Source organism: Haliotis rubra, unplaced genomic scaffold (assembly GCF_003918875.1).
Source record: "Haliotis rubra isolate DU_JTF1 unplaced genomic scaffold, ASM391887v1 Scf193, whole genome shotgun sequence".
Classification (NCBI taxonomy): domain Eukaryota; kingdom Metazoa; phylum Mollusca; class Gastropoda; order Lepetellida; family Haliotidae; genus Haliotis; species Haliotis rubra.
Genome location: NW_025765925.1, coordinates 1,341,577 through 1,355,504, shown reverse-complemented (window position 1 = coordinate 1,355,504; position 13,928 = coordinate 1,341,577). Strand labels below are relative to the sequence as shown.

Below are 13,928 nucleotides of genomic sequence, written 5' to 3'. Positions count from 1 at the left end.
TAAAACCGTTGTAACAAGGGTGAAACATAATACGTTCCATATTTCACATTCCAAGATTGGTTCACAGGAAATCTTTTACTTTACATACACGTTGGAGCAAACACAGAGCCTCCGGTACAAGCATTTCCCAATGATCTTGTGTGAGAGCTGAAGTATATAATGTACACACCGTGTGTCGGAATAACACTTAACACTGCAAGACTACTCGGTGCAAGAGGGGGTCTCGCTCTTGTTTAAACATAGGTTTTCGAACGTTTATAGCTCCCTAATCTTTCTTATCAATGTATTGATAGCGCGGTAGAGTCAACGTCTGTATCGAATGTTCCGGATAGTGCTAAATCTTGGACGTCTGTTTTTGACCATTTGTTCCTGTGGTCCGTTTTGTGAGACCGTGTTTGTTGATGTGATAAAGCAGACGCGTTGCTTTGAGGAGCGTGTGACTGTCGAATATCTGCCGACAGACGTGGAAATTGTTTGTACTTATCTCAAACTTAATTAACCGTTATATCTCTTAACAGTAAATCTGGGTTTGGAAACACATATGGCAGATACGGTGGTCTGTTTGTTCCAGATTGTCAACCAGCAGCTGATAGCATTATCCAAACTTTTGACTATAAAACGATATTGAAGTCATTAATAATGCAAAGTTGACGTAAACGCAGTGATCGATAAAGGCCCATATGTTAACACAAAGCATTCACGGCTTTCATTGAAAACACGAAACTACCGGAATGGACAGAGTGGTTATACGCTTATCTAATAAATTTGTGAAACATTTTTATAACACGTGCTGTTTTACGGATGCTGCGTGTATGGAAGGCCTCGTTTGAGGAACGAAATTAGACGTGTTTTCTCACTTGACATACAACTGAGTGTCTGTTGGTTATTTTACGCCCTGTAAGCAAAATTCCAGCAATATCAGAGCGGGAGACTCCAGAAATGGACTTTACACATTCTACCCCATGTGGAGAATCGAACCCGGGTCTTCGGCGTGACGAGCAAAGGCTTTAACTTCTAGGCTTCACAAGCAAGTAATCTTTTTAAAATTTTCTTAAAATTACTTCCGCAAAAGCACGGCAGAGACAATGGTTTCAAACGTTGTACCGATGGAATCGAACCTGAGACTTAGGGCAGAATAGCGAGGACTTGTCCAGTATGTGTGTTCAAGTGAACAATTGACTTGACTTTGCATGTGTTTGCAAATAGCATTGTCATTTGAACGATTCAGAGTATATCACATGCATGTGTTTGTGAATTCCTATCAAACAGTGACAGCACCAGGTGTTTACATACGATGAGCATCTCTCGCGAAAAGATCATCCTTCATCTTTGACACGCAAGCAATTGCTGTTGGAAGAAACGTTCCGGGAAACACACACGCCACTTTAATATCAGACACTCCATACTGTTCATCTCTGGAATACATCTCCGCTGCGATCAAAACCAAAGAGGAAAAAACATATCAGAACGAAACAGAATCTGGTACTGAAACCATAGAACCTCTGTATTAACCTCCATCTGAGAAATTAGGCACTCGTTCCGTTGCCCTTAAAACGCCATATAACGTTTGAGGAAGCGCCGCCCTAATATACACGTCTTGACAAACAATAAAATAACACTGTTGAGGGCAAATAAAACACTGAGACAGCTGATTCAATATGCTACAAGGTGCGATCATCGGTCGATGATTGGCTCGATAACAGCACGATCGATATCAATGTGCGCACTCTCACAGCGGGTGGCGCCAACAACAGTGAATCATTGGAACCACGTTTGGAGCAAGGCACGTGTCCGGCAATATGTCGTGCGGATCAGCACACACGTGTCTTGATACATCAAGGTCTTTCTACATTAAAGTAATTAACTGAATCTTGCTGGAGGTCAGTAATTGAGACTACTGTTACAATAGGCGGTTGGTAATATATGGTGTCAAGCAGATTCAGAGCAAATTAATAATACTGGATTGAAATATTCGGATTCTTTCACGGGGTATGGGCAGACCAATAAAGGTACGTTGTAGTCGCTATCCTATGGAATCCTAGAAGGGACATTGTCGCGTTGTCGCCATCCCAAAACCAAGCAAAAAGTGGCAAAATAATCAAAGTGCGACAGTGCAACATAGCGACAATACCAAAGGCCAAAATGTCGCGTTGTCGCACTTTGGTTAATTTTGCCGATTTTTGCTTACTTTTTTGAGGGCGACAACATCACAATGCGACAACGCGACAACGTCCCTTCTAGGATTCCATACTTTCCGTTTCTCCAGCTGGGCGTCTTGCCAGGTGACTGACTGACAGTTCAAATGTAATCGCAACATTTTAGTCACTATCAACGGTTTGGGATAGGGTTTCACCATGCATGAACTGTCTGGTTGAGTGAATGAATTTGGTTTTACGTCGCTTTCAGAATTATTGAAGCAATAACACGCAAGCGACAATAGGAATACCCTTTATATTCGTGACGACCGAACACTTCAACCACCAGGCTATCTCGACCGTCACTGGCTGGTAACGTTATATTGTACCCGAACGAGGCTCGGCTTAGCCTCGTGGTTACAACGTCGGCTCCTCATGCGAAGACCCGGGTTCAATTCCCCACATAATAAAATGTGTGAAGCCCATTTCTGGTGTCCCCCACCGCCATATTGCTGGAATATTGCTAAAAGCGGCGTAAAACCCACCTCACTCACTCGTCGTTAAAATGTTCGCGAAGGGCGAAGGGACGGGTTCAACTCCCGCAAGAATCCTGCGTCTAGTTAACACTGGAATGCTGCTAAAAGGACATAGAGCTACATCCAGCCATCCATCTCCTCGCACAGCGTATGTGGCGACAGTGAATCTGAACCAAGACAACCAATACTGTCAAATCAAAATGGGTTTGGCTTTTTGTGCATTCCTGAAACCTGTAGACTGTTGTTTTTAAGATTCAATCTGTTTCTTTCGCAAGATAATTAATCGACTTACTGTAGGCAGGTAATGCCTTCACAACCACGCCAGGAGACTCACGTGCGTCACGAGTTTCGACTGAGTGATCTTCACGTGTAGTTTTTACAGCAATATTTACAAATTACGGAGTTTTTCACAAACTTCTGTTCAAGGCTATTTACACGCTGCTTCAGTTTGCTGTCTGGTTTTCAATGTTTTTGACTTGTAAATGATTCATTCTGACTGGTATTAAAAGATATTACGCGTTTTTAAACAATATTTGTTTCAAAAGTCGTTAACCTTTAATACTCGTGAGACATAAATTAATACTTTCTGTAAAAGATATTAACTGAATACGGATTTTTTTCATTCTTTTATTCAGGCATAAAGGCACACAAACGCCTCCCTTTCCCGCCAAATATGCAAAAAGAAAATAATTGTATTTCAATTCTAATTACTTTCCGGGTTAGGGTAAATATATAGATAAATCATACGAATCTGTGAATACTTTTTAAATAATTTTGAGTACAATATATCTATACATGTAGGCAGCAGTGATTGTCCGGTTTTCTGGAATAACGAGGTTTAACTTTGCCTGGCTTGTACGGATATCTATAGAACGTAACTCGTTCGCAGGGAACTCTATAGAACGGAGATCGTTGGTTCGGACCTGTAAAGAACGGACTGTTTTAATATAACGCCTCAGCAGGCATAAACATAACGATTTTCCTGTCGTGATTGGTTTATAGGACATACGTTAATCCGTGAAACTGCACTTACTACGTTTCCGCCCAGATTAGGGAGGTTTCGCAGACCTTTAGTACCGGTGTTATCACTGATGTTTATCTCAACGACGATGATTCTGATCCTCAAACAACCAGGTCAGTAGAGATACGTCGGGAACATACAACAGATTACTGATAGCAATGTAAGGATATATCTCACGCCAGATGCACACACCTATCTTTCCTCATACTCCTTGTAAGTTATAGATACGTTTTCAAAAATAAATACCTGTAGATATGAAAGCCGCCATTTTCGCAGGACGATTACCGCTACATCCGTTGTTTGGTACTATACACGGTCCCTTCTGCTCAACTCACACCCCAGCCTATGAGCTGAGCCTATGAGCTGCAGTTCATTACCTTCATTGGCCTCACTGACCTCGTCGAACCCTTAAGTCGTGCGAATCCTCAGGAAATACAGCACCGTCCGTTATCGCATAACCACAGTCTGAATTATCCTTTCCTAAGCAGGTGAAGGAAGAAAAGTTGGCCTCAACTGTCCAAGTGATGTGGAAGGAAGGCAATCAGGTGGCTGCCCAACCAACCGTGGCAGTGTTCACGAACGTTCACTGCATTTGAGTTTCCTTCATTGAATCACCGAATGTATTGCACGGCTAATGTAATTCAAGTGCATTCGCATAAAGCAAACTTTGTTATCAGTCGTGATCAAATGCAAACATTTACCAGGCAAATTTTATCCCACGATTGAGCAATATGTGCATTCATAATAAAAAATACTGCCATGGGGAAGTAAATATCATATCGACACTTTGACCTCTTTATCGTGGTGTGTGTACTAATCTACACAATGGCGTCTCTTAACTTTAAACATGCCGTTAAGCTGGGAGCAGATCGATTGGATATATCACGACAGATCTATCACGACAGTGGAATATCGTGGAATTGTTGATCTATCATTTATTTAAATATATATGATCTATTTAAGCTTTAGGCTATAAATAAATAAATAAATAAATAAATAAATAAATAAATAAATAAATAAATAAATAAATAAATAAATAAATAAATAAATAAATAAATAAATAAATAAATAAATAAAATTAAAAAAATAAATAAAAAAATAAATAAATACCACCATTATCATCTGAGTGATCACAAATGAAAAATAATATTTCTTCAAAATTAATCCCAGCTCTTGACAATAACTGTGTCAAGGCATGGTCTTTGTTGATTGGTGCGACACCTTACCCAAAGTCAGCTAATAACATTCTCCAGTCAGCTATGTGTGATTACTCCAGCACTTCTCTGATTACTCTGGTGCGTGTGGAAGGAGACAATCACGTATTAGACTAGCTAACAGAGTAATTAGAGTCGGGTACCTCTGGCACAACAATCAGCAACACGACGACATCTGGGATTGCCAGCTTCTCCGAAATTAGGGAGTGACAATCTCTATATTAAGTTTCTTTCTGTGTCTCTCTACTGTCTTTCCGAGTAAAATACACTATGATTTCACACTCACGGGGCCACCTCGAGATCTTTCTTTCTTTGATAGAATAACCTCTCATCACAATCTCGTCATTTCTTTATTCTACCTTACCTCTCTGACCATCTCCGGGGTCTAACGGACAGAGTGTCTGCCAAGTAAGCGAAAGGTCCGGTGTTCGATTCCCGGCCACATCAAACCAAAGGACGTTAAAAGTCACTAAATAAGTGCAACATTATTGAACTAGACTTTAGGTCCCATATCATATCACCTCTCCACCCATGTACCCTTTGAACAGTTTTATACCAAGGATCATAATGAGGCGGGGACAATGAAGAATCGTGTGTAGCGGATCTTGTCAAACAAGGGGCGCAACCTGGATATTGAACTGTTGTGCCACCCGAGTAGGTAGCACAGCGGTATTCAACACGACCATACTCTAAGCGTCATGAGCTGTTACAAAAACCTTTGTTTACGTTTACAAAGCCCACATAAAACATTCATGTTTACAACAAACATTGAAAAATTTACCGACGGCGTACCCAGACATGACTAGTGATGGCGTACAGTCGTACGGCACCTAATATTTACATACTATACAATCATGTGCAGCTTTCAGATAACTATCTTTATCAACACACATGACACATGTTAAATGATCTCCACAATATTACCTTAAATCGTAGACAGCTATATCCACAAACAAGCGCACATTCACTAAATAACACTCAAGTCACAAAGGGTTCCGTTCGACACCTTCATCAGCAATGGCGCAAGTGTAAAGTCGGTTACCTATCGACCAAATCACCCGTATAACAGCTCATGCATATATCATATTATAATTCCATGTCGGTAATCCATCGGCTCCTAACCCCCGCAGTACAATACGTGGGATTTCATCGACTAAATCCAGCCCGACGTTTAAGCACAAATAACTGATTACACCCTGGGCACTGGAGCGTCTCAAAAAACCCATAATATATCACTTAGGTATATTACCCCCCAGAACAAGGGTAGTCAGTATTCCCTACAATTGATGGATATTCACGGTGATGGTTTCGGTCTGGTATTGACAGATAAGCCTCACCCCTTAGGCCTAAGCCTATTACAAGGGGCCCAATTTTATCTATGCTCCAGGGGACTCTAAAACTCTACGATCCAATTTACCAAATTTCAGGCTTACGGAAGGAATTGTAACGTTGTTATCGAGCGAAATTGAACTAAAAACCTTCCCATGCCGGTTTAATGACGTTTTCTCTGTGGAACCAGGGCTAAAGTACCTCCTTGACATGCTCGTCAGCTTTTCACCACCTGGTAGTGCTCAAAGGTAGCAGAAAAAATGTCGTGGAATCATAGTTGCGTCTTTATGTGACTCATTTGTATGCAAAACACCCTATAAAGTTGATTCGCGTAATTGTAGTACTGATTAAGTCACTATCACATCTATTACGCATGAAGCGATGACCTTAGTGAAGCGAGTGAGACCACAAATCAAACGTCATACTGACGATGTTTAAGGTATCAAATAGCAAACCATCACGATGAGCAACTTAGCGTTTACCTGTACTTTATATATTTAATGTCTCCAGATTCAGGTCACAATACAACACCTCAGTGCAATACACTTGCAAATATAAGCAATCTTCAAGCTACTTTCGGAGACACTGGACGCTCGTAATTGGCCATTTGCAGCAATATTTAGCCGAAACGTATTAAACCCACACAGATAAGCAAACCCCGTGCCTTGAACGTCCTTAACATTGAAACTGGAGAAAAGAGATCAGTTTTGTGTTCGCTTGCTTTCATAAGAAACTAAACCAGGTCGATCCAACAATACTTGACGTGAGGCTGAAGCAAGGTAACCGTTTTGAGTGCGCATATTGTATCAGGCATGTCATGCTTACGTATTCATATATGACAATAAGGTTAATTCGCATTATCAACAAGTGTAAATGGGAAACACTGAAGTATCTTCATTCTTTGGTATGGGAATGAGTTTGTGAGATTTTTTCATGCTGTGTTTAGCAATATTCCAGTCGTATCAGGGTTAGGGACATCAGATTTTGGCTTTACATATGTACCCATGTGGAGAGTCGAACTTGGTGTCGGGATGACGAGCTACCACTTTAACCACTAGACTACCACTACCTCCCCTCAGCATAGATGCAGCGATGACACAAGGCATTTACAAAACTTAGCAAGCATGTACAAAATATTTATGAATATGTTGGATTTGCTGATTTAATGTTTCGTCATAAATTACAGCTTCAATTAACCAAACAAAGGTCCTGTAAAAGATGTCTGCTATAACCAATTCAAAAAGTTGTAAATAGCAGATTTGTTCAAAATCAATAAAGCTAAATACTGTATTAATGGATTATCCTTCAAGATGATTAAGCATGCGACTAATGATATCCGACAACGTTAATTTATTTACCGTTATTCTTAGCTGGGGATTAGCCGGGCGTCATTACCTCGGCTACAATCCATGGATCAGTCTTTCACGATAGTGATATAGCCAGACTCGGCACACCTGGGTTCATACATTAACAGCATATGTCCCTAAAGTTCGATTTAGAAAGGTAAACTTGCCCATTCTTTAATCTAATCTACCACCATGGATCAGCTGGCTACAAGATTACTAACATGTTCACAGATTTGAAAGAACACGTTATGGCGAGGAACCGTTTTGAATCATCAATAATATTTTTGCGAACTTTATTAGACACGTGCCCATGCTGACAATTTTGTGCAAGATGTATCAAGTACAGACAGTATGAACACATCGTGTCTTTGATGTAGTTTGTGACCCAAGACGCACTGTTTAAATATTTACTGTGTTTGCTTACATCTTACATGAAAGTCAACTTATGTCAAAGACTTGTGTCTGTTAAAGAAGTAGATAAGAGTTTAAGAGAGTCAGTTTTTCAAACAATTTAGCCTTACTTTGTCTATGTTTGATGTTGTCCAAAGTTCTAACGTCAGTGTAAAAAAAGCTTTTTGCTCGTTTATATAAAATTATTCGAACTTCTCTGTCAATTTCCTACGTTTTGTCTTCATTTTCTCACACTAGACACATTCCGTGCACTGGAACTGTCGTAATCATAGATAATCGTTGTCTTTATAATTGCACAAAAATCGCAGATCACGGCAGAAATAAAAGGGAATTGATTCAGAAATGTAAATAACGAAACCTTTTCCGTATTCACAAAGCATCTCTGCTGAAAAAAAAGTCGATTGCACGAGTCCGACTATATCATGAGCATGTGTTTATGAAACACTAATTAATAGTGATGCCACAGGGTGTTCGCCAAAAGGTGAGCCTATCCTGCCGCACCGATAACACTCGGCTAAACACATGCAAAGCCAACTCAAGTACTTAAAAAGAAACGGGAAAGAAGCCTAAACGTTCATGACCAGGAGTATATGAGAAATACAGATTTAGTACAATAATACTTACAGTGCTGAAGTTTTCGGTATGCACGTTTAAAGTTGGGATATCGCATATCGTTGCTCGAGTCTACCACACGTGTACAGTTAACACGCACCGCAGAGAGAATGAGATTTCAAATCTGAAGCCATGTGCCTTCCTTAGATCATTACGCTATATGTAAGATGAGTTAATAGGACATTGTCTGTTACCTGTACATCCCTTTGTCTTGTAAAAAAGCATCTACGACATGTGATGTAATAACAGGAAGAATATATGTACCAATCTTGATAGGAATAATATGCCAGTCTACATGAATGTCTTTGTATAACGGCTTTTCTAATCAGCAAGATAATATAGAACTGAAAACTTTCCATAAAACCTTTACCCGTAGTTCTTATGGTAGGCAGACAATAGTACTACGTAATTGGGATTTCTTGCAAAACACGCATTAACCCACATTTTTCACATTCGTGCTGTCACATTCCGTTAGGAAAGGCATTTTATGTTGGTCGTATGCTTTAGTCCATTACGGCATCATCTTGTACAGGCGACTGGCCATTGCAATGACAGAACTAGGATCAAGATGGGCTATTCCGGTCCCAGTCATATTACATCGCGCTGACACACGGCCTCTGGCTCAGAAGCTTCAGTACATGAATCACCAACAAACGGACTGAGGTAGCGAATTGACTTCTACAGCGTAACAATATACAGCTCGAAAATCTGAGAATATCCAAGGCATATGCATTTTGTCTGTGTCCGTGTTCTTAATGATTCGCCATCACACACGAAGCAGGCTCAATGTCTTCACTTCAGAGAGATTGAAGTAAGTTTTGTCCTTGACCTATTCCAAGCACACACGGAGTTAATTGTGGAAGCATGTTCTTAAACGCTCGCAACGCGTTCTGAAATTCCCATGTCACACACAGTTTCCCTTTTTAACGGCTTGTTTTGTGTGTATGTGTAAACCACATTGAGATTCGAGCTTCCATTTCGTCAGTTTTAACGATTATGAAGTAGATATTCTATATGCAAATCAAGATGCAAATATCTTAACGTCTTACATCGTATTTCAATTTCATACATATTCATCGTCCTTTAACGTTGATCTATAAGCCCGAGGTTGGCTTTTCCCAAACTGTAAACATTTCTGCATTTACAATATAGTACTCGAGGCCAATAATCTTCTCATTAAATTGCTATTGTTAACCGTCTCGTTTACTGACGTAGTGACCTCCAGCATAACAGTGAAATGAAAGCGTCCAATAAAATCCATTGTGAGATCAAAAATAACACGCAGATGGTTGTTACAGGCCTTGATGGCAATGGCCAAATTGATTTGAGAAATATTCTCACAATATATGTTATGTTATATACATATACACTTACATATACAATTTAAAGTACTTTCAAGAAAAGTTGTTGATATACATCCGGCAAGGAGATATTAAGTCAGTCGACAATCTTCAGTGGATTTACACGTTTGCCCGGACAATATCCATGTGGTATACAAACTTCAATAGATAAAGATGACCGACTAGGACATTTGAAGAAATTTGAAAAGCTCCAGCAAATATATATACTTCACTGGAAGATGTCAAGTCAGCAGACAAACTCTAGTTTGTATATATGCAGGGCCAGGATCTGTCAAGCCAGCAGATAAGCTCTAGTTTGTATATATGCAGGGCCAGGATCTGTCAAGCCAGCAGATAAGCTCTAGTTTGTATATATGCAGGGCCAGGATCTGTCAAGCCAGCAGATAAGCTCTAGTTTGTATATATGCAGGCCTTGGATCTGTCAAGCCAGCAGATAAGCTCTAGTTTGTATATACGCAGGGCCAGGATCTGTCAAGCCAGCAGATAAGCTCTAGTTTGTATATATGCAGGCCTTGGATCTGTCAAGCCAGCAGATAAGCTCTAGTTTGTATATATGCAGGGCTAGGATCTGTCAAGCCAGCAGACAAGCTCTAGTTTATAGACACAAGCTTTGAATGTCAAGTCAGCAGACAAGCTCTAGTTTGTATACATGCAAATCCAGGATATGTCAAGCCAGCAGACAAGTTCTAGTTTATAGACACAAAAAAAAATAATGTAAAATTACGTGTGCTCTTCAAGGAAAACTATCCGATAGTATCCTGGAGCATAGTTACAGTATTCAGTATTGACAAAAAGGTTGATAAACAAACGAAGAATACAAATTGTAAGCAACAGTCGGGATGGCAGCTGTCAGCGTTTGTTTGCAGTGCTACTTGAACCCGTCGAGGTTACACGGATGGTCATTATGACACAACACTGAGTATATGTTATCTAAATAAAGTGTAATACTTTGTCAACAAAGGTGTAATACGATTGTACAAACGCGAGAATACAACGGCAACAACCAATAGTGTAGTATATCCGTTTTGTATATGAATGTCAATCAGTTTTCAGTACAAAATATTATGCGTGGCTTCAAATCTTTCTTAACTCACAATTAAACCTTGACTGACATTAGCTGTTGACACAATTAACCGTTAAACCAAACAATATTGATATCTACAGATACCTATCACAATTCAACTGGAATGTACCAAACCATGTGTACTGCTACACAACAAATAGGCTCGTGGTTTTTCTATAAATAACATTTCAAGATTGCCGAGCTGAGCGAAAATGCAGGCAAATTCTAGGTAGAAAATTACCCCCCAAAATCGCGAAGTCGAAAATTTAACAATGCATGTACATTGAAAAGTTTACAAGTTAAAAGGTACCTCTTATAGCAGGCTGCCGGCGTATCTTCCTCCCAAGATAGCCTGTCTCCATAGCGCCAAGAGTATCCGTCTGTGTGTGCAAAGATTTCACAATAGAAGAGTGGAGTGAGATCTAAGTGATGGGATTCTCCCCCGCATCCCCTGCAAGCAGAACCTCTGACCCCGGGGACAGGCCTGAGGGTCACTCTCGGCGCTGTCAAACCGCTGGTGACCAGTTGCGTCACTCGTCAGCACTACCAGGCACCAACAATGCATCTCTGTGATCGATCATAAAGAGCTGATCGTCATGTACAAAGGCACGGGAGGCTATAGGTAGCGTTTCGTGGCCTAAGTATTTCAACCAGCGCCTGTCGTGCACCGTAAACTGATTATCAACAGAATATGACTACGGGGAATATGTGATTTTTCACGACTTCAGTGAAATCAATAATAAGACTCTTATTCCGAGCTATATATGTCAATCCACGTAGGTGGGGCTTAGCATAAAGCTATGAGCAAGACATTTAACTGACAGTGAATTGAAACATCATCAGTAATTTGACAGTTTCTGCAATTTGCTTTAGCTAGCAGCCATATCGAACTCAATACAGGTCATATGGTAAGATATTTGTTAAATTAATTATGCTAGTTCCCAGCGTGAATGCTTTTGCCCACCTGTTGCAATACGTGTTTGTTAGATTAGCCTGGCTTTCAGTAATACACTCACATGCACTGGAGAGAGTGCACAGCAGCTGTGATGTTGAACGCTCTTGGTAGGATCATTGAAATACATGACTGAACCGACATGGCGGGAATATGCATAATTATTGATTATTACGGAATATATATTGTTATCAGATTATCATCATCTTGCAGATGAGATGAGAGTGCACGTGATTACGTGTATGTTAAGGATATAAATAGTTTGAGACTCAGTGTGGATGTTTTCACATATTTCTCTTTCTCTCACCCTCTCTCACACACATAAACCTTTATTCATTCTCACTTCTCTCACACTCTTTCTCTCTCTTTTCTCTTGCACTTTAACTCTCGTTCTCCGACCAACTGCTATTTCCGTATCGTACCATAGTACGTTAAAAGGTGGCACTCTTTTCAACTCTTACTCATTGTTTTTCTTACTCATTGTTTTTCTCGCTCGCATTTACACCAACTCTCTCTTCTCCCCTCTCCGCCTCTCTCTCTCTCTTCACCATGTCTCTCTCTTTGACTCTCTAGCACTATCTCTCGTTTATTATCTCTCGGGCGCCCACCCTCTCTCACTCTCTACTTCTTTGTTTCTACTCTCTGTCCCTCTCCCTCTCTCTCGCCCTCTCAGAGTTTCTCTCTCTGTCTCTCCCTCTCTCTGTCTCTCTCTCTCCCCCTCTCTCGCTCTCTCTCCTTCACTTCTCTTCTCAAATGTAATCTACCAAATTACTTTTCGAATTTTTCACAGCTGCACTAGTAAGAAAACCGCATCCCTCAGAATCAGAATCCGTAGGAGATGGCTGAGAAAAGGTCAAAATTAGAGACAGTCCCCAAAACGGAGCTCCTTAAACAAACACTTCCAGTAACAAGACACGCCAAGAAGACAGCAAGCCACTTAGACTGGAACAAGGAGCCGTCTTATCTCAGTGAAGGAACTACCAGGATTGGTCATCACGTACCCGGATACGCAGACCCCATCCGTTATCTTACGGCTGTTGAATTAGTCATTGAACCAGTAGTTACTGCCTCGGTTAATGCAACTGACAAGACCTCTGCAATACAATGTCTTTCCCAACACAGACGCCAACCTTTCCCGACTAAACCTACGATGTATTTATGCATTAGCCCCGTCACAATAAACACCCATATCATTCGGAAAATGTATGATGATTTGATACACGGGTGAATCACAGCCAGAATGTGATCGACTCCTGTCTCATTGTGTTGACATTACTCAGGTCATGAGAGAATAATTGATCACCTCGACTTCTGTATGCTGTTGCAAACACAAGGCTGTATACCAAGTTCACATGGGACACTACGCTCGCAAGGACGTGCGCTGGATCTGGCGTACGCAGTGCTCGAAAAATAATTATTATTAAACTTCCAGTTTAAGTTTTTATTTAAAAAGGAATGATTGACCTCGACCTTTGATGGGAATGATTGATCGGGTGATTTTTTAACAGGATAGGGTCATTATTATGTGTGGAAGTATACTAACGAGGGATGGAAGAAGCTGGGTGATTAACAGAAAAATCAAGACGTTGACAGATCATTGCTGTGGCTTTCAAGGACGAATGGAATTATTACATCAACTGATTATTTCTGAATTCAATATATTGCGCATGATTCATCGTGTACCTTTGGCTTTTACACCGCGATGTTAGATGCACAAATGCAAACTGTCAAAGTGATCAGTGATTTTCTGACAAGAAGGTGTTGAATTGCAAATTGTAATATATACTTAGCTAGGCAGTCGTGGCATGGTTTAATAGCAACATTGAGACATTGATTGAGTGGCTGGGTAGGTGGTGGAGTGGCTAAGTGGTTGAGTGAGTGGTTTAGTGGTTAAGTTAGAGGTTGAGTGAGTGGTTTAGTGATTAAGCGAGTGGTTGAATGAGTGAGT

At 40.4% G+C, this 13,928-nt stretch overlaps 1 protein-coding gene across 5 annotated transcripts in view; it reads right to left on the bottom strand.

The window, feature by feature from the left end:
• LOC124274678 overlaps positions 1-13,928 on the bottom strand; it is a 200,115-nt gene that overhangs the window by 147,677 nt on the left and 38,510 nt on the right. Inside the window, exon 1 of one of the 5 annotated variants that reach the window (XM_046710042.1) lies at positions 11,339-11,546. The exons of 3 other annotated variants lie outside the window; for them this stretch is intronic. In XM_046710042.1, the coding sequence (XP_046565998.1) occupies positions 11,339-11,390 (52 nt within the window). In that variant the 5' untranslated portion in view covers positions 11,391-11,546. Of the gene's footprint in view, positions 1-3,938; positions 4,184-11,338; positions 11,547-13,928 lie in introns of those variants that run through there. One more of the 5 variants, XM_046710043.1, reaches the window with a different exon arrangement.